Source organism: Thalassophryne amazonica, chromosome 16 (genome assembly GCF_902500255.1).
Source record: "Thalassophryne amazonica chromosome 16, fThaAma1.1, whole genome shotgun sequence".
NCBI classification, from domain to species: Eukaryota; Metazoa; Chordata; class Actinopteri; order Batrachoidiformes; family Batrachoididae; genus Thalassophryne; species Thalassophryne amazonica.
In genome coordinates this window covers 987,463-1,009,553 of record NC_047118.1, presented here as the reverse complement: position 1 = coordinate 1,009,553, position 22,091 = coordinate 987,463, and the positions used below count along the sequence as shown (strand labels likewise).

At 42.6% G+C, this 22,091-nt stretch overlaps 1 protein-coding gene across 1 annotated transcript in view; it reads right to left on the bottom strand.

The window, feature by feature from the left end:
• The window catches only part of shank1 (SH3 and multiple ankyrin repeat domains 1), a 276,665-nt gene that overhangs the window by 189,303 nt on the left and 65,271 nt on the right, over nucleotides 1–22,091 (bottom strand). Inside the window, exon 2 of the mRNA XM_034189594.1 lies at nucleotides 10,970–11,521. Coding sequence (XP_034045485.1) covers nucleotides 10,970–11,470 — 501 coding nt within the window. The 5' untranslated portion in view covers nucleotides 11,471–11,521. The remainder of the gene's footprint in view (nucleotides 1–10,969; nucleotides 11,522–22,091) is intronic.

The window sequence follows — 22,091 nt, the reverse complement described above, 5'->3', positions numbered from 1 at the left end:
GACCAGTTCTTGATGAAGAGAGGAGTCACATTTGAAGATATATTGAAGATATATACATAATATGTTTTTAAACTGGGGGATTTTAAAATATAAATATGAAAAAGTGATCTTTTTTCTCGTTTATATGAGTCATTTAATTTATATTGAATGTGCACTGACAGCAGTATAATTCATGCAAAGATGCACAATAAAAGCTTGAACAGGATTTTTTTTGTTCTGTGCACCTGTTTGTCTTGCAGTTTCAACAAGATGCAGACCAAAAATTCTGCTTTGCTTCCTGAAGCTGTGATCACACATTCCCACTCACACGCCCGCTCACTCTGTCTGTGCTGCTCAGACTATACCTCCCTCTCCTTCTCTTCCCTTCTCTCATTCTCCATGTTTTTTACAGCGCCGTCCTTCATCTGTACACAAATCAGCGTGTGTGTGTGTGTGTGTGTGTGTGTGTGTGTGTGTGTGTGTGTGTGTGTGTGTGTGTGTGTGTGTGTGTGTGTGTATATGCATGTACGTGTACAAATCAGCATGTGTGTGTGTGTGTGTGTGTGTGTGTATATGCATGTACGTGTACAAATCAGCGTGTGTGTGTGTGTGTGTGTGTGTGTGTGTGTGTGTGTGTGTGTGTGTGTGTGTGTGTGTATATGCATGTACGTGTACAAATCAGCATGTGTGTGTGTGTGTGTGTGTGTGTGTATATGCATGTACGTGTACAAATCAGCGTGTGTGTGTGTGTGTGTGTGTGTGTGTGTGTGTGTGTGTATATGCATGTACGTGTACAAATCAGCATGTGTGTGTGTGTGTGTGTGTGTGTGTGTATATGCATGTACGTGTACAAATCAGCGTGTGTGTGTGTGTGTGTGTGTGTGCATGTATGTGTACAAATCAGCGTGTGTGTGTGTGTGTGTGTGTGTGTGTGTGTGTGTGTGTGTGTGTGTGTGTGTGTGTGTGTGTGTGTGTGTGTGTGTGTGTGTGTGTCCCTCTGGCCTTTTCCTGCAGGCTATAATGAGTTCTTTGGGGAAATAACACCCCCCCGCCGGCACCAAAAACTCTGTGTTGCTGAACGCCAACAACCGTGTTGTTGGCGTTCACGTGGACGACTCTCTCATCTTCATTTCACACTCTGTTTCTTTCAGCCACTCCTCGCTCTCTGTAATGGCTCATGAGGAGAACAAATTCTCATTTTCTGCCTCTTCCCCCACTCACTCTTTCTCTCTCTTTCATCCTCTGCTCTCCTCTCTCTTATCTTCCTGTTAAAAGGGAGTTTTTCCTTCCCACTGTAGCCAAGTGCTTGCTCACAGGGGGTCGTTTTGACCGTTGGGGTTTTACATAATTATTGTATGGCCTTGCCTTACAATATAAAGCGCCTTGGGGCAACTGTTTGTTGTAATTTGGCGCTATATAAAAAAATTGATTGATTGATTGATTGATTATCTCGGCACCACTTGTGGTCTCACCTCTGCATTAACCTCTCGGGACACCGGCAGCTGCAGACCTCAGAGGACCAGAAACAGCGTTTGTGATGGTGTGGGACCCCCCCCCGCCTGAAGCCTGTGTGCTCGTGTTCTGCTCCAGTCAGACGTCGGGGAAATCTCATTTGTTTCACACTGTTTAATGCGCTCGGCTTGCAAATGCCAACACGCCTGCACAAGCGTGAGCGTTACAATCTAATAAACCTGCCGACAACACAGCCTCCAACTCCAGCTCATGTCAACATGGCAGGAAACACTAACTGAGCGCCAAAACCCTGCAAAATAGAAGATCTGTGCAGGTCAAAGGTCGCTGAGGTGACTGTCACCCGTGTCAGTCCTCAGTGAGAACTCGTTCAGTGACTCACAGGATATCTGACTGTCAAGGTTAAAAATTTAACAAAATATAAATAGTCCCTTGTTTGCACTCGGAGTCGTCAAGGCAGATCCAAGGTGGATCTGCATGTTGATGTGGCACAAGTTTTACACTGGATGCTCTTCCTGATGCAACGCCACATTACATGTTGCAGGGGTGGGGTTTGGACAGGGAATCTATCACACTGAAACCAAGCACACTAACCACTTGTTCACCCCCACCGATGTGGGTGAAAATATTTTTAGTAGGTTACTAAAAAAAAAAAATTGAGTTGCAACTGGAAATTATTAATATGTCAATTATTAATTCTGGAATATCAAATCAGTTTAATTATATCAGTCTGTCCAATCACAGCAAGAGAAGCCTATAAGTTATTCAGAGTTGTCCTGGGTGTCTTGGTGGCTTCCCTCACCAGTCAGGTACATTTTGAGACCTGGTGACTCCAGTCAGATTTACCTCACAGTACCAGGCTGTCTGTCTCTCTACATACAGTCCAAGACGTATTCATTGACTTGGAAATGTTCATGTATCCATCCCCCGACTTATCTAAAGAAAACTGGCTGTAAAAGTGATCATTTGTGTCAACAATAATCCTTATGTTGAACGTGTTCCATTAGTGGAGCGACTGTGCATAAAAACAGCTGTAATTCCTAAATGGTTGAAGTGATATTTTTGTTAAACTCCTTAAATTGAAGATAAAAGATGACGCTGCAAGAACACGTTGATGGTTTTATCTCACATCCACTGTAGTGCTGCAGAGGGGAAAAATACAAAACCTAAGGAACTGAGTGTATATGTAACACCAACCATTTAAAAATTACAGCTGCAGATGGTGTAACTTCTTCAGAGTTGCCATGGGTGTCTTGGTGGCTTCCCTCGCCTGGTGTAAATGAAGTCAAAGACATATTCAGTGACTTGGAAATGATCATGTATCCATCTCGACTTGTTGAGAGAAAACTAAACAAGGTGATTTTTTATGAACAATAATCCTTATGTTAGGTTTGTCCAATTAGTTATGGCCCCTGAAACCGGAGGAACTGTGTATGAAAATGGCCATAATTCCTCAGTGATTTTTGAAATATTAAACCCCTTAAATTAAAGCTGAAAATCCACAGTACACTTACATTCTGAAAATTACAAATTTTGTGACAGTCCAAATGATTACTTTGGGGTTAACCAGACATCCCATCCAGTTTATAGTGTTGTGGCTGGCGTGCCTGGCTGGCTTTTGTGTGTCTTCTGTTTCTGTCTTTTGGTTTTCCTTCCAGGTGGCTTGCATTTGGGACTGAGTGGCTGTGTAGCTGAGTTTATCAGGACCTCACCCTGATCACCTGCGGCTCGTCAGGACTCACAGCTGAGGTGCATCTACATGGATTGGAACATGGTGGCATTTAAGACTGGAGTACACAGTGTGTATTTGCCAGAGACTCGACCTTGTGACCAGACGGGTGAGATCGTCGTCTCTAGAGCCATCTCATCATCAGTGGATGCAGAAAACGTCCAGGTTTGATGCACGGTCTGTGAAAGAGGAGGGGGTGAGGTCTCATGCTCGTCAGCACACTTCCTGAGGTACGTTTGGTTTTGTGACTAACATTTATACAGTCAGTAAATGTGGTGTCCCTCACACCTTATTATATTGAGCTGTATGTTAGTCGTGTAATCAGCTTCCACTGCAGTGGAGTTTTGTGAACAGGGTGTTCCATGCCTGCAGGGTGGGAAGCTGATTTGCAATTAAGCCAGGAAGTGTTTGCTGTTTGTACACCTTTAAGCGTTCTCTCTGTGTGTTGAGTGTGGACTCACATGATGATTTCTTCTTTCACAGACTCGGTTTGTCGCGGCCACCTGGGGGGTGTCGGCGGGGTCCTTGGGTCCGAACAGTTTTCTGGCTCCGGACCGTTAGCGCTGCTGGGAGCGCACCGCAATCCACCACGCCAGACCGCGCACTCTTTTGTTGTTTTCGTATCACTTCACTGTTATGTTTATTAAACTCTGTTATCCTTTGTACCGTGCTCTGCTTATTTCATACTGGGTCCTTCAAACGCTGGTCGGTTCTCCAGGCTGCATCCGACACATAACATATAGTTGCTGTGCATCCAGAAAGTATTCACAGCACTTCACTTTTTCCATATTTTGTTATGTTACAGTCTTATTCCAAAATTTTTCCCCCAAAATTCTACTCATAACACCCCATAATGACAAAATGAAAAAATGTTGGGTTTTGTTTTGTTTTGTTTTTCATTTTTGTAAATTTTATAAAAATAAAAAACAAAGAAACCTGTCCAATTCATGTCCAATTCAATCAATCAATCAATTTTTTTATATAGCGCCAAATCACAACAAACAGTTGCCCCAAGGCGCTTTATATTGTAAGGCAAGGCCATACAATAATTATGTAAAACCCCAACGGTCAAAACGACCCCCTGTGAGCAAGCACTTGGCTACAGTGGGAAGGAAAAACTCCCTTTTAACAGGAAGAAACCTCCAGCAGAACCAGGCTCAGGGAGGGGCAGTCTTCTGCTGGGACTGGTTGGGGCTGAGGGAGAGAACCAGGAAAAAGACATGCTGTGGAGGGGAGCAGAGATCGATCACTAATGATTAAATGCAGAGTGGTGCATACAGAGCAAAAAGAGAAAGAAACAGTGCATCATGGGAACCCCCCAGCAGTCTAAGTCTATAGCAGCATAACTAAGGGATGGTTCAGGGTCACCTGATCCAGCCCTAACTATAAGCTTTAGCAAAAAGGAAAGTTTTAAGCCTAATCTTAAAAGTAGAGAGGGTGTCTGTCTCCCTGATCTGAATTGGGAGCTGGTTCCACAGGAGAGGAGCCTGAAAGCTGAAGGCTCTGCCTCCCATTCTACTCTTACAAACCCTAGGAACTACAAGTAAGCCTGCAGTCTGAGAGCGAAGCGCTCTATTGGGGTGATATGGTACTACGAGGTCCCTAAGATAAGATGGGACCTGATTATTCAAAACCTTATAAGTAAGAAGAAGAATTTTAAATTCTATTCTAGAATTAACAGGAAGCCAATGAAGAGAGGCCAATATGGGTGAGATATGCTCTCTCCTTCTAGTCCCCGTCAGTACTCTAGCTGCAGCATTTTGAATTAACTGAAGGCTTTTTAGGGAACTTTTAGGACAACCTGATAATAATGAATTACAATAGTCCAGCCTAGAGGAAATAAATGCATGAATTAGTTTTTCAGCATCACTCTGAGACAAGACCTTTCTGATTTTAGAGATATTGCGTAAATGCAAAAAAGCAGTCCTACATATTTGTTTAATATGCGCTTTGAATGACATATCCTGATCAAAAATGACTCCAAGATTTCTCACAGTATTACTAGAGGTCAGGGTAATGCCATCCAGAGTAAGGATCTGGTTAGACACCATGTTTCTAAGATTTGTGGGGCCAAGTACAATAACTTCAGTTTTATCTGAGTTTAAAAGCAGGAAATTAGAGGTCATCCATGTCTTTATGTCTGTAAGACAATCCTGCAGTTTAGCTAATTGGTGTGTGTCCTCTGGCTTCATGGATAGATAAAGCTGGGTATCATCTGCGTAATAATGAAAATTTAAGCAATACCGTCTAATAATACTGCCTAAGGGAAGCATATATAAAGTGAATAAAATTGGTCCTAGCACAGAACCTTGTGGAACTCCATAATTAACTTTAGTCTGTGAAGAAGATTCCCCATTTACATGAACAAATTGTAATCTATTAGACAAATATGATTCAAACCACCGCAGCACAGTGTCTTTAATACCTATGGCATGCTCTAATCTCTGTAATAAAATTTTATGGTCAACAGTATCAAAAGCAGCACTGAGGTCTAACAGAACAAGCACAGAGATGAGTCCACTGTCCGAGGCCATAAGAAGATCATTTGTAACCTTCACTAATGCTGTTTCTGTACTATGATGAATTCTAAAACCTGACTGAAACTCTTCAAATAGACCATTCCTCTGCAGATGATCAGTTAGCTGTTTTACAACTACCCTTTCAAGAATTTTTGAGAGAAAAGGAAGGTTGGAGATTGGCCTATAATTAGCTAAGATAGCTGGGTCAAGTGATGGCTTTTTAAGTAATGGTTTAATTACTGCCACCTTAAAAGCCTGTGGTACATAGCCAACTAACAAAGATAGATTGATCATATTTAAGATCGAAGCATTAAATAATGGTAGGGCTTCCTTGAGCAGCCTGGTAGGAATGGGGTCTAATAAACATGTTGATGGTTTGGATGAAGTAACTAATGAAAATAACTCAGACAGAACAATCGGAGAGAAAGAGTCTAACCAAATACCGGCATCACTGAAAGCAGCCAAAGATAACGATACGTCTTTGGGATGGTTATGAGTAATTTTTTCTCTAATAGTTAAAATTTTGTTAGCAAAGAAAGTCATGAAGTCATTACTAGTTAAAGTTAATGGAATACTCAGCTCAATAGAGCTCTGACTCTTTGTCAGCCTGGCTACAGTGCTGAAAAGAAACCTGGGGTTGTTCTTATTTTCTTCAATTAGTGATGAGTAGAAAGATGTCCTAGCTTTACGGAGGGCTTTTTTATAGAGCAACAGACTCTTTTTCCAGGCTAAGTGAAGATCTTCTAAATTAGTGAGACGCCATTTCCTCTCCAACTTACGGGTTATCTGCTTTAAGCTACGAGTTTGTGAGTTATACCACGGAGTCAGACACTTCTGATTTAAAGCTCTCTTTTTCAGAGGAGCTACAGCATCCAAAGTTGTCTTCAATGAGGATGTAAAACTATTGAGGAGATACTCTATCTCCCTTACAGAGTTTAGGTAGCTACTCTGCACTGTGTTGGTATATGGCATTAGAGAACATAAAGAAGGAATCATATCCTTAAACCTAGTTACAGCGCTTTCTGAAAGACTTCTAGTGTAATGAAACTTATTCCCTACTGCTGGGTAGTCCATCAGAGTAAATGTAAATGTTATTAAGAAATGATCAGACAGAAGGGAGTTTTCAGGGAATACTGTTAAGTCTTCTATTTCCATACCATAAGTCAGAACAAGATCTAAGATATGATTAAAGTGGTGGGTGGACTCATTTACTTTTTGAGCAAAGCCAATAGAGTCTAATAATAGATTAAATGCAGTGTTGAGGCTGTCATTCTCAGCATCTGTGTGGATGTTAAAATCGCCCACTATAATTATCTTATCTGAGCTAAGCACTAAGACAAAAGGTCTGAAAATTCACAGAGAAACTCACAGTAACGACCAGGTGGACGATAGATAATAACAAATAAAACTGGTTTTTGGGACTTCCAATTTGGATGGACAAGACTAAGAGACAAGCTTTCAAATGAATTAAAGCTCTGTCTGGGTTTTTGATTAATTAATAAGCTGGAATGGAAGATTGCTGCTAATCCTCCGCCCCGGCCCGTGCTACGAGCATTCTGACAGTTAGTGTGACTCGGGGGTGTTGACTCATTTAAACTAACATATTCATCCTGCTGTAACCAGGTTTCTGTTAGGCAGAATAAATCAATATGTTGATCAATTATTATATCATTTACCAACAGGGACTTAGAAGAGAGAGACCTAATGTTTAATAGACCACATTTAACTGTTTTAGTCTGTGGTGCAGTTGAAGGTGCTATATTATTTTTTCTTTTTGAATTTTTATGCTTAAATAGATTTTTGCTGGTTATTGGTAGTCTGGGAGCAGGCACCGTCTCTACGGGGATGGGGTAATGAGGGGATGGCAGGGGGAGAGAAGCTGCAGAGAGGTGTGTAAGACTACAACTCTGCTTCCTGGTCCCAACCCTGGATAGTCACGGTTTGGAGGATTTAAGAAAATTGGCCAGATTTCTAGAAATGAGAGCTGCTCCATCCAAAGTGGGATGGATGCCGTCTCTCCTAACAAGACCAGGTTTTCCCCAGAAGCTTTGCCAATTATCTATGAAGCCCACCTCATTTTTTGGACACCACTCAGACAGCCAGCAATTCAAGGAGAACATGCGGCTAAACATGTCACTCCCGGTCCGATTGGGGAGGGGCCCAGAGAAAACTACAGAGTCCGACATTGTTTTTGCAAAGTTACACACCGATTTAATGTTAATTTTAGTGACCTCCGATTGGCGTAACCGGGTGTCATTACTGCCGACGTGAATTACAATCTTACCAAATTTACGCTTAGCCTTAGCCAGCAGTTTCAAATTTCCTTCAATGTCGCCTGCTCTGGCCCCCGGAAGACAATTGACTATGGTTGCTGGTGTCGCTAACTTCACATTTCTCAAAACAGAGTCGCCAATAACCAGAGTTTGATCCTCGGCGGGTGTGTCGTCGAGTGGGGAAAAATGGTTAGAGATGTGAACGGGTTGGCGGTGTACACGGGGCTTCTGTTTAGGGCTACGCTTCCTCCTCACAGTCACCCAGTCAGCCTGCTTTCCCGGCTGCTCGGGATCTGCCAGGGGGGAACTAACGGCGGCTAAGCTACCTTGGTCCGCACCGACTACAGGGGCCTGGCTAGCTGTAGAATTTTCCACGGTGCGGAGCCGAGTCTCCAATTCGCCCAGCCTGGCCTCCAAAGCTACGAATAAGCTACACTTATTACAAGTACCGTTACTGCTAAAGGAGGCCGAGGAATAACTAAACATTTCACACCCAGAGCAGAAAAGTGCGGGAGAGACAGGAGAAGCCGCCATGCTAAATCGGCTAAGAGCTAGTAGCTACGCTAAGCTAGCGGATTCCTAAAAACACGCAAAGTGAATAATGTGTAAATAATTTAGAGGTGATTCAGCAGAAGGAGTGCTTTAGTTAAGGCACGTAAAGATTACACTGGGAAACAAATCGTAATCTAGATAACTAGATCAATCTAACTGCGCAGATTAAACAGCTAACAGATACAGAAAAACACCGCTGTGCTCCGGAACAGGAAGTGATACAATACCGCAGTGAGAAAACAAAACACACCTGCTTCCATCAAGAGATGGACGAAAAGGACATCAAGGTCCAGGAGATGATGGACAGAAAGGAGGCTGAATATTTAAAAATGCAGGAGGAAAAGGACATCAGCTTCCACAAAATGATGGACAGCAAGGAAGCGGAATTCCGACTGTATTTACTCCAGGTGGACTCCAATTAAGCAGTAGAAACATCTCAAGGATGATCAGTGGAAACAGGATGCACCTGAGCTCAATTTTGGCAAAGGCAAAAGAATACTTATGTACATGTGATTTTTTTTTTTTTATAAATTTGCAGAAATTTCAAAAAACGTTTTCATGCTGTCTTTATGGGGTATTGTGTATAGAGTTTTGAGGAAAAAGTGAAGCGCTGAGAATACTTTCCTGATGCACCGTACCTGTGTGACATCTATCTATTGAGACCTCCTGGTGACCTCTGATCACATGACTGATCTCTGCTGGGGCTTTGTTTGTTCCTGTAAATATCTCCAAAGACAGACATTTTTTTGTCAGAGTTAACAGGCAGCTTTGCTTTTACACTTTGACCTCGTAGTACCATATCACCCCAATAGAGCGCTTCGCTCTCAGACTGCAGGCTTACTTGTAGTTCCTAGGGTTTGTAAGAGTAGAATGGGAGGCAGAGCCTTCAGCTTTCAGGCTCCTCTCCTGTGGAACCAGCTCCCAATTCAGATCAGGGAGACAGACACCCTCTCTACTTTTAAGATTAGGCTTAAAACTTTCCTTTTTGCTAAAGCTTATAGTTAGGGCTGGATCAGGTGACCCTGAACCATCCCTTAGTTATGCTGCTATAGACTTAGACTGCTGGGGGGTTCCCATGATGCACTGTTTCTTTCTCTTTTTGCTCTGTATGCACCACTCTGCATTTAATCATTAGTGATCGATCTCTGCTCCCCTCCACAGCATGTCTTTTTCCTGGTTCTCTCCCTCAGCCCCAACCAGTCCCAGCAGAAGACTGCCCCTCCCTGAGCCTGGTTCTGCTGGAGGTTTCTTCCTGTTAAAAGGGAGTTTTTCCTTCCCACTGTAGCCAAGTGCTTGCTCACAGGGGGTCGTTTTGACCGTTGGGGTTTTACATAATTATTGTATGGCCTTGCTTTACAATATAAAGCGCCTTGGGGCAACTGTTTGTTGTGATTTGGCGCTATATAAAAAAAAAATTGATTGATTGATTGACTTTGTTGTTGTTTTAATAAAAATGTCTAATCTATAACAACGTCTTGTCATTTAGATCAATCAATTATTAGAAAAAGGAATCAAAGCACTAAATGTAACAAAAAGGCTACAACAATCCCACAATAAAGAGCTGATATGAGTTTGAAAAAATATTCCTCCAAAAAATAGCCGCATGTTTTTATTGTCCAAACTGTGTCCATCTGATGATTTCTTTTGTCCAAACCATGTAAAAAAAAAAAAAAAAAAAACATCCCATGCATGTTTTTATATAAATTTTGCTTATTTATGGACTTTAAAAGTCTTTATGTTAAGTAACAGTACAGGCTGTGGTGTGCACATGTGCGACACTGAGTTCCTGTCCACTGTTAAATTTGCCCCCAGGGAAATGTTGTGTTACAAAGTGAGTTCTACATACAGAAAAAAGGTGTGACCAACGGTACGTGGAAAATGTGTGAACTATCGTGGAACAGGTGCCAGAAAACTAGCATTTTAAATGTCACATTAGCTGTCAGCGTTTGAGACAGAGATGATGGCACGACAAACAGCTGACAAATAGTCCACAGTGTTCTTTTAGGGGGAAAATGGGAACATTGTCTTGTAAACTGAATTGGTTTCATTAGACTTGAAGTTCACATTTACTGTATGTTGCCAGATCCTCTTTCAGCAAGTCGCATCTGCACAACGTGAATAAAACATTACACAAATAATATAGACCTCCAGGTGTGTGTGGCACCAGAAGATAAAGATAAAAAAATTTAATTTAAAGACAAGGTGCTGGACAACTGAACTAATAATAATTTAATGACTTTTCTAAAAGGGTAGAGTTGGTGTAGCATAGAGATCCTGATCCAGATGAAGGAGAAGAAGTTTGGGACTCAGCTGAGGTTCTTTATGTGACACCGTGAGGGGGTGCAGGAGGTGTTTTGGACACAAACAGGCACAGTTGTGAGGTTTTCTGGATTGTCTCTACCTTCTTGTTGGTGGATTTGGTGGGTGTTTGCAGGAACAGGACTCACCGTTTGCTTTATGTCTGGGATGCCGATGCGAAAAACCATCATGGCGATGTGTGTGTCCTCAGAGGGCTCCGAGTTGGCGCCGCAGTCCTTCAGACTCCTCTGTTGCTGCTGCTGCATCTGATTGGCTGCCGGTTGGTGTGTGGGACCAGGGTTGGATGAATAGGGGTTTGCGGTGTGCCCAGGGTTGCCCGGGCGGATATGTCTGTCCACAGCAGCCCGTCCAGCCAGTTTACCTGACCGCCTGTGACCTTCTCCTCGGCCTGTCTGAACCAGCCCGCCTCGCCTGACCTCCTCCATCATTTCCTCTTCATCATCTTCCTCCTCACCTTCCAGCTCTCCATTCTCCTCTCCATCCTCGTCTCGGCCGTCCTCCTCCATTTCCTCTTCTTCGTCTTCCTCCTCCTCTTCCTCATCCTCCACCCCTGGATACAGATGTCGATTGCTTCCCAACATCCTTTGTTGCTCCTCGTCACTGGAGAGGGGGCTGAATGGCATCGTCATGGCGACAGAGACGGTGGCACTAAACGCATCGCCATCATTCCCAGAGAGACACTGGATGGACAGAAAAAGAAGTTTGCGCGGTTAACTTTCCTTCACGTGACATAACTCCAGCAAGCTCCGGTCGCTATGGAAACAGACTACTTCACTGTTTAGATCCACCGAATTTCTAACTCTGACCAGCTGATGACAGACTGCTCACAGCTCGACACATAAACAAACCCACGGTTATGCTTCAGTTCCAGGTTCTCAGACTTTTTACCAGACGAACACTAAAAATGTGAAATTCAACTCTCAAGTTCAAAGGAATGGCTGGAAGCAGCGGTGGGCAGCACGAGTTCGCTTTGCTTCATTACTGAGACGAGTGCTGCTTTGGCCCGTTACACATGTTGTACACAGTAAAATCACCAGTGTAAAGCTAACACTGACATTGTTAAATTAACACTGACAGTACATATGGTCCTACTCTGACCAGAGTGGGACCATAGGTACACCGGCAGTGTTAATTTAACACTGGTGATTTTACTGTGTACATGTTGCTGTGTCTGCAATGTGTAGAATCACTGAAGTGCCTGAAGTCAGACTCAGAACATTTGTAAGAATATGCATAAAATATGACACTTAACTTTTTGTATGATATCTCATAAAACATATCACAGGAACACGTTGATCCATGATGTAATGATGGAAATTGAATAATACGAGGTCTATTAGAAAAGTATCCGACCTTATTATTTTTTTAAAAAACCATATGGATTTGAATCACGTGTGATTGCGTCAGACAAGCTTGAACCCTCATGGGCATGCGTGAGTTTTTTCACGCCTGTCGGTGATGTCATTCGCCTGTGAGCAGGCTTTGAGTGAGGTGTGGTCCACCCTCTCGGCAGATTTTTATTGCGAATAAATGTCTGAACGATTTGGAGCTTTGCTGCATTGATTTTTTTGCAGAAACTGTGAGAGACCTCCAGGTGGACACCGTTCGGAAAATTAATATGGCTTTCAGGGACGATTTTGTGGGGATTACACAGATTAAGGAGTGTTACTGCCGCTTTAAGGACGGCCCACAACTGCTGAGAGCGCGGCGCGCTCCCAGCCCCCATTGACAGGCTGACACCCCACTGAAACAACCAGATCATTTCCAACGTGAAGGCTTTGTTGATCCGGGACCTCGTCTGACTTTCACAAAAAGGCAGAAGATGTGGACATCAGCACTTTTTCCGGCACATTCCACCGTTACAGGAGTTTTTTTCATGGAAAGAAAAGCGGAGGGACGCGCCATGGCTCCGTTCATTATGCGGGACAAAACCACCTCGGTGTTGGTCTCACAGGACGGCTTTCAGGTGGATTTCAGACGGATTCCGGTTGCTTTCCAGTTGTGTGAATAACCTCCGCACGTCTGTCTTAATGTGCCGATAAAGTGCTGATGTCCATGTCTTTTCACAATTCCTGTGCTAGTCAGATGACATACCGGATCAAGACAGCATCCAGTTTAAAAATGAACGGCACATTTCACTGTTACAGGAGTTTTTGTCATGGAAAGAGGAGCGGAATTCCGCGCGTCGCAGTGCAGCCGCATGGCGCAAAGAAACGCCGTGATGAAGCCTCACAGGACATGTTCTGGCAGGTCCAGCTCATGCACAATCACAATCGGATATTCACACGACTGGAAAGCAACTGGAATCCGTCTGAAATCCACCTGAAAGCCATCCTGTGAGACCAACACAGAGGTGGTTTTGTCCCGCGTAATGAACGGAGCCGTGGCGCGTCCCTCCGCTTTTCTTTCCATGAAAAAAACTCCTGTAACGGTGGAATGTGCCAAAAAAGTGCTGATGTCCACGCCTTCTGCCTTTTTGTGAAAGTCAGACGACGTCCTGGATCAACAAAGCCTTCACGTTGGAAATGATCTGGTTGTTCCAGCGGGGTGTCAGCCTGTCGATGGGGGCTGGGAGCGCGTCGCACTCTCAGCAGTTGTGGGCCGTCCTTAAAGTGGCAGTAACACCCCGTAATCTGTTTAATCCCCATAAAATCGTCCCTGAAAGCCATATTAATTTTTCGAACGGTGTCCACCTGGAGGTCTCTCACAGTTTCTGGAAAAAAATTGATGCAGCAAAGCTTCAAATCGTTCAGACATTTATTCGCAATAAAAAATAGACGAGAGGGGTGGACCAGTGCTCACACAAAGCATGCTCACAGGCGAATGACGCAACCGACAGGCGTGAAAAAACTCACGCATGCACACGAGGGTTCAAGCTTGTCTGACGCAATCACACGTGATTCAAATCCATATGGTTTTTGCAAAAAATAATAAGGTCGGATACTTTTCTAATAGACCTCGTATGCCAGAAATCAGACGTTCCTTCCGAATTGACGAGTTTTGCAAGAAAAAAATCCTATTGGCTGATATTCAAAGTGTCGTCCGGTGTGTCTTTTGGGAAGGTCAGTGTGGAATTTGAGGCTGTATGATTGACTTATCAGACAAACTGCTGACTTGGAAAGACTTAAAAGCTGTGTAATCTGAGCTAAGATTAAATTTGATTAAATTGATGCCCCCTGGGTTATGAAATAGTGAATTAAAATTTTGTTTGTGATTATCTGTGAATGGGAACAAAAACAACACCCAAACATCATCCAGTTTAAAAACAAATACAAGCTGATTATTTTTCATAGGTATGGGGGGGAAACGTCAATGATATGCCCATGTGTATATACGTAAGCAAGGTATTGTATAAAATTGAGGATGTATATGTGTGTGTGTGTGTGTATATATATATATATATATATATATATATATATATATATACACATGTATTCTTTTTAGAACTGGGCATGTCCCAACTTGTCCTCTGACACTCCGAAACGGAGCTCCATCAGCGAATCAGTCATGACGCGCGAAGCCTCCGCTCGGCTTTCCATGACAAAATCTCTTGTTAAAAGTGAAATCTGCCGGAAAATGGCTGATGTCCAGCTCTTGTGATAACGAGAGAAAGTGCACATGACGGTCCCGGCTCCACACAGCGATCCTTTTAGAAATGATGTGGTGGTTTCTGCCTCTCGATGGCGGCGCGGAGCGTGGCGCGCCGTGCGCCATTGTGGGCCATCCTTAAAGCGGTAGTAAGACTCCTTATTCTCTTTGAAGCCTGTAAAATTTTCACCGAAACCCAGATAAATTTTTCGAATGGTTTCCAGCTGCTTGTCTCTAACAGTTTCTGAAAAAATTCTGATGGAAAAAAAGCCCAAATCATTCCGCCATTTCCTCGCAATGAAACAACGACGAGAGGGGTGGAGCAGTACTCACTCAAAGCCTGCCCACAGGCGAATGATGCAACCGACAGGCGTGGAAAAACTCACTCATGCGCACGAAGGTTCAAGCTTGGCTGACGTAAAAACATATGAATCAAATCCATATATTTTTTGCATAAAATAAAAAGGTCGGATACTTTTCTAATAGACCTCGTATATATATATATATATATAAGAGTCAGAGTTTAGGTTTATATATATAATGTAAGTGTAGGTGTACATCGGTATGTAAGTATATGTGTTTAAGAAGTTGCTTTATTTGTTATATTATGGTTCATATTTTGTGTTTATAATTTATTTCTGAAAGTATATATTTTATTAGAGAAAACTGTAACTATTATGAATATTTAATGAGTTAATTGATAATCAAGAAGTTAATTATATAACGTTTATTTTTCTTAGTGTTATTTTTGGTGCTTTAGTTTTCATGTCTATTTCACATTGTGTCTGTTCAAGATAAATAAATAAATAAAATAAAATAAATCTAGCCACTGGGTTTGGGCAACCAGTGATTTGTTGTTTTTTTGTTTGTTTGTTTGTTTACCAATCCCAAGCCTGGATGAATAGGGAGAGGTATTTCATTGGGCATTCAGTGTATCAATCCAAATCAAACATGGACAAAAAAATGGATTTCAGTACTGGATTGTTCAAGGGTTTGGTTACCAATGTCCACCACAAGACTGTTGGCGAGTAGGGTGCAGGTGGAAAGGGAATGAGAAGAAGGAGTGGTAGAAGACGTCACTGGAGGCAATTGGAAAGGAGGAAACCTTTTAATATGGGTACTGTGGCTAAAGACATGCTGTAGGCACAAAATGCCACTTGGAAGGGGATTCAGGCTCAGCCAGTCAGGACCTAACAGATATCTGACTGAGCTAGCCAGCTCATTCTGGGTTGGGAACCCCTGTTGTACGGTAGGAATGGCAAGGTGGGATCACATCAAGCATGTGTTCTTGAGGTCTTTTTTGCTTTGTGACAGGTTGGCATGGACAGGTTGAGCATAAACACCTACCCAAAGTGCCCCAGGGCCTGTAACGGTCTTACTTCCATTTCAGATCAGTGGTGACATTGAGATGGTTTGGACATGAGCAGATATCTGCAAACAGATGCTGAGGATGGAGTCACAGTAGAGTAGGAAGGATTGTAGATGTTCTGGACATGCAGGTGGACAGTGTGATGTAAAAAGACAGCGATGACAAGGTGAGATGGAGAAGATAGATGATGTGTTTTGGGAGGGCCCCCTAATGGGAGCAGCTGAGAGAAGAACCCAGCTTTAACACCAAGCAGCTTGGACTGTTTTTTTTTTTCTGTGTTGTGTGAGGATGTGTCTCAAATTCCTCTCACTTTCATTTTCTCCCCTGAGCTCACACACTGAAGCGCACACACACACAGCGCGGGATTGAAAGTGACAAACACGGGCTCTGGCACTGTTTTTGCCTCCAGCTTTTTCAAGGCCATTAGCTGGCCGACTTCTGTTGGCGGCGGTGAGGGAGGAAGAACACTGTGAGAAGACAACTGTCGCACTTTAACGGACATGGCACCTTGTCTGTGTCATTAATGCAGATGAGATGCTCGGAGGGCTCAGACCTGGAACCGTCGGCAACCAGTGACAAAAGGACCAAAGACAAATGGTGAATGAATTAATAATAACCAGTGAGAAATGGTGAATTATTAATAATCAGTGACAAATGGTGAATTAATCATTAATATTATTTCACACTGTAGTAATATATAAAAATGTTAGCAGGATTTTCATGTTCTGGTTGCTGGTCAGGGTGATCAGTCTATCTAGCATGAGAACCTTAGGACTAGAGCTAGCCAGTGTTCTAAAAACATCACTGGTGAAGACTGAACAATCTGTTGTAAATCAAATTTGAGATTAGATTTATCAATCAATCAATCAATTTTATTTATATAGCGCCAAATCACAACAAATAGTTGCCCCAAGGCGCTTTATATTGTAAGGCAAGGCCATACAATAATTACAGAAAAACGACCCCCTGTGAACAAGCACTTGGCGAGTGTGAAGGAAAAACTCCCTTTTAACAGGAAGAAACCTCCAGCAGAACCAGGTTCAGGGAGGGGCAGTCTTCTGCTGGGACTGGTTGGGGCTGAGGGAGAGAACCAGGAAAAAGACATGCTGTGGAGGGGAGCAGAGATCGATCACTAATGATTAAATGCAGAGTGGTGCATACAGAGTAAAAAGAGAAAGAAACACTCAGTGCATCATGGGAACCCCCCAGCAGTCTAAGTCTATAGCAGCATAACTAAGGGATGGTTCAGGGTCACCTGATCCAGCCCTAACTATAAGCTTTAGCAAAAAGGAAAGTTTTAAGCCTAATCTTAAAAGTAGAGAGGGTGTCTGTCTCCCTGATCCGAATTGGGAGCTGGTTCCACAGGAGAGGAGCCTGAAAGCTGAAGGCTCTGCCTCCCATTCTACTCTTACAAACCCTAGGAACTACAAGTAAGCCTGTAGTCTGAGAGCGAAGCGCTCTATTGGGGTGATATGGTACTATGAGGTCCCTAAGATAAGATGGGACCTGATTATTCAAAACCTTATAAGTAAGAAGAAGAATTTTAAATTCTATTCTAGAATTAACAGGAAGCCAATGAAGAGAGGCCAATATGGGTGAGATATGCTCTCTCCTTCTAGTCCCCGTCAGTACTCTAGCTGCAGCATTTTGAATTAACTGAAGGCTTTTTAGGGAACTTTTAGGACAACCTGATAATAATGAATTACAATAGTCCAGCCTAGAGGAAATAAATGCATGAATTAGTTTTTCAGCATCACTCTGAGACAAGACCTTTCTGATTTTAGAGATATTGCGTAAATGCAAAAAAGCAGTCCTACATATTTGTTTAATATGCGCTTTGAATGACATATCCTGATCAAAAATGACTCCAAGATTTCTCACAGTATTACTAGAGGTCAGGGTAATGCCATCCAGAGTAAGGATCTGGTTAGACACCATGTTTCTAAGATTTGTGGGGCCAAGTACAATAACTTCAGTTTTATCTGAATTTAAAAGCAGGAAATTAGAGGTCATCCATGTCTTTATGTCTGTAAGACAATCCTGCAGTTTAGCTAATTGGTGTGTGTCCTCTGGCTTCATGGATAGATAAAGCTGGGTATCATCTGCGTAACAATGAAAATTTAAGCAATACCGTCTAATAATACTGCCTAAGGGAAGCATGTATAAAGTGAATAAAATTGGTCCTAGCACAGAACCTTGTGGAACTCCATAATTAACTTTAGTCTGTGAAGAAGATTCCCCATTTACATGAACAAATTGTAATCTATTAGACAAATATGATTCAAATCACAGCAGCGCAGTGCCTTTAATACCTATGGCATGCTCTAATCTCTGTAATAAAATTGTATGGTCAACAGTATCAAAAGCAGCACTGAGGTCTAACAGAACAAGTACAGAGATGAGTCCACTGTCCGAGGCCATAAGAAGATCATTTGTAACCTTCACTAATGCTGTTTCTGTACTATGATGAATTCTAAAACCTGACTGAAACTCTTCAAATAGACCATTCCTCTGCAGATGATCAGTTAGCTGTTTTACAACTACCCTTTCAAGAATTTTTGAGAGAAAAGGAAGGTTGGAGATTGGCCTATAATTAGCTAAGATAGCTGGGTCAAGTGATGGCTTTTTAAGTAATGGTTTAATTACTGCCACCTTAAAAGCCTGTGGTACATAGCCAACTAACAAAGATAGATTGATCATATTTAAGATCGAAGCATTAAATAATGGTAGGGCTTCCTTGAGCAGCCTGGTAGGAATGGGGTCTAATAAACATGTTGATGGTTTGGATGAAGTAACTAATGAAAATAACTCAGACAGAACAATCGGAGAGAAAGAGTCTAACCAAATACCGGCATCACTGAAAGCAGCCAAAGATAACGATACGTCTTTGGGATGGTTATGAGTAATTTTTTCTCTAATAGTTAAAATTTTGTTAGCAAAGAAAGTCATGAAGTCATTACTAGTTAAAGTTAATGGAATACTCAGCTCAATAGAGCTCTGACTCTTTGTCAGCCTGGCTACAGTGCTGAAAAGAAACCTGGGGTTGTTCTTATTTTCTTCAATTAGTGATGAGTAGAAAGATGTCCTAGCTTTACGGAGGGCTTTTTTATAGAGCAACAGACTCTTTTTCCAGGCTAAGTGAAGATCTTCTAAATTAGTGAGACGCCATTTCCTCTCCAATTTACGGGTTATCTGCTTTAAGCTACAAGTTTGTGAGTTATACCACGGAGTCAGGCACTTCTGATTTAAAGCTCTCTTTTTTAGAGGAGCTACAGCATCCAAAGTTGTCTTCAATGAGGATGTAAAACTATTGACGAGATACTCTATCTCACTTACAGAGTTTAGGTAGCTACTCTGCACTGTGTTGGTATATGGCATTAGAGAACATAAAGAAGGAATCATATCCTTAAACCTAGTTACAGCACTTTCTGAAAGACTTCTAGTGTAATGAAACTTATTCCCCACTGCTGGGTAGTCCATCAGAGTAAATGTAAATGTTATTAAGAAATGATCAGACAGAAGGGAGTTTTCAGGGAATACTGTTAAGTCTTCTATTTCCATACCATAAGTCAGAACAAGATCTAAGATATGATTAAAGTGGTGGGTGGACTCATTTACTTTTTGAGCAAAGCCAATAGAGTCTAATAATAGATTAAATGCAGTGTTGAGGCTGTCATTCTCAGCATCTGTGTGGATGTTAAAATCGCCCACTATAATTATCTTATCTGAGCTAAGCACTAAGTCAGACAAAAGGTCTGAAAATTCACAGAGAAACTCACAGTAACGACCAGGTGGACGATAGATAATAACAAATAAAACTGGTTTTTGGGACTTCCAATTTGGATGGACAAGACTAAGAGACAAGCTTTCAAATGAATTAAAGCTCTGTCTGGGTTTTTGATTAATAAGCTGGAATGGAAGATTGCTGCTAATCCTCCACCCCGGCCCGTGCTACGAGCATTCTGACAGTTAGTGTGACTCGGGGGTGTTGACTCATTTAAACTAACATATTCATCCTGCTGTAACCAGGTTTCTGTAAGGCAGAATAAATCAATATGTTGATCAATTATTATATCATTTACCAACAGGGACTTAGAAGAGAGAGACCTAATGTTTAATAGACCACATTTAACTGTTTTAGTCTGTGGTGCAGTTGAAGGTGCTATATTATTTTTTCTTTTTGAATTTTTATGCTTAAATAGATTTTTGCTGGTTATTGGTGGTCTGGGAGCAGGCACCGTCTCTACGCGGATGGGGTAATGAGGGGATGGCAGGGGGAGAGGTGCTGCAGAGAGGTGTGTAAGACTACAACTCTGCTTCCTGGTCCCAACCCTGGATAGTCACAGTTTGGAGGATTTAAGAAAATTGGCCAGATTTCTAGAAATGAGAGCTGCTCCATCCAAAGTGGGATGGATGCCGTCTCTCCTAACAAGACCAGGTTTTCCCCAGAAGCTTTGCCAATTATCTATGAAGCCCACCTCATTTTTTGGACACCACTCAGACAGCCAGCAATTCAAGGAGAACATGCGGCTAAACATGTCACTCCCGGTCCGATTGGGGAGGGGCCCAGAGAAAACTACAGAGTCCGACATTGTTTTTGCAAAGTTACACACCGATTTAATGTTAATTTTAGTGACCTCCGATTGGCGTAACCGGGTGTCATTACTGCCGACGTGAATTACAATCTTACCAAATTTATGCTTAGCCTTAGCCAGCAGTTTCAAATTTCCTTCAATGTCGCCTGCTCTGGCCCCCGGAAGACAATTGACTATGGTTGCTGGTGTCGCTAACTTCACATTTCGCAAAACAGAGTCGCCAATAACCAGAGTGTGATCCTCGGCGGGTGTGTCGTCGAGTGGGGAAAAACGGTTAGAGATGTGAACGGGTTGGCGGTGTACACAGTCAATCAATCAATCAACTTTTTTCTTATATAGCGCCAAATCACAACAAACAGTTGCCCCAAGGCGCTCCATATTGCAAGCCAAGGCCATACAATAATTATGAAAAACCCCAACGGTCAAAACGACCCCCTATGAGCAAGCACTTGGCCACAGTGGGAAGGAAAAACTCCCTCTTAACAGGAAGAAACCTCCAGCAGAACCAGGCTCAGGGAGGGGCAGTCTTCTGCTGAGACTGGTTGGGGCTGAGGGAAAAAAACAGGAAAAAGACATGCCGTGAAGGGGAGCAGAGATCGATCACAATGATTAAATGCAGAGTGATGCATACGGAGCAAAAAGAGAAAGAAACAGTGCATCATGGGAACCCCCCCCCCCCCCCCCACAATCTATGTTTAAAGCAGCATAACTCCATAATTAACTTTAGTCTGTGAAGAAGATTCCCCATTTACATGAACAAACTGTAATCTATTAGACAAATATGATTCAAACCACCGCAGCGCAGTGCCTTTAATACCTATGGCATGCTCTAATCTCTGTAATAAAATTTTATGGTCAACAGTATCAAAAGCAGCACTGAGGTCCAACAGAACAAGCACAGAGATGAGTCCACTGTCTGAGGCCATAAGAAGATCATTTGTAACCTTCACTAATGCTGTTTCTGTACTATGATGAATTCTAAAACCTGACTGAAACTCTTCAAATAGACCATTCCTCTGCAGGTGATCAGTTAGCTGTTTTACAACTACCCTCTCAAGAATCTTTGAGAGAAAAGGAAGGTTGGAGATTGGCCTATAATTAGCTAAGATAGCTGGGTCAAGTGATGGCTTTTTAAGTAATGGTTTAATTACTGCCACCTTAAAGGCCTGTGGTACATAACCAACTAACAAAGATAGATTGATCATATTTAAGATTGAAGCATTAAATAATGGTAGGGCTTCCTTGAGCAGCCTGGCAGGAATGGGGTCTAATAAACATGTTGATGGTTTGGATGAAGTAACTAATGAAAATAACTCAGACAGAACAATCGGGCTTCTGTTTAGGGCTACACTTCCTCCTCACAGTCACCCAGTCGGCCTGCTTTCCCGGCTGCTCGGGATCTGCCAGGGGGGAACTAACGGCGGCTAAGCTACCTTGGTCCGCACCTACTACAGGGGCCTGGCTAGCTGTAGAATTTTCCACGGTGCGGAGCCGAGTCTCCAATTCGCCCAGCCTGGCCTCCAAAGCTACGAATAAGCTACACTTATTACAAGTACCGTTACTGCTAAAGGAGGCCGAGGAATAACTAAACATTTCACACCCAGAGCAGAAAAGTGCGGGAGAGACAGGAGAAGCCGCCATGCTAAATCGGCTAAGAGCTAGTAGCTACGCTAAGCTAGCGGATTCCTAAAAACACGC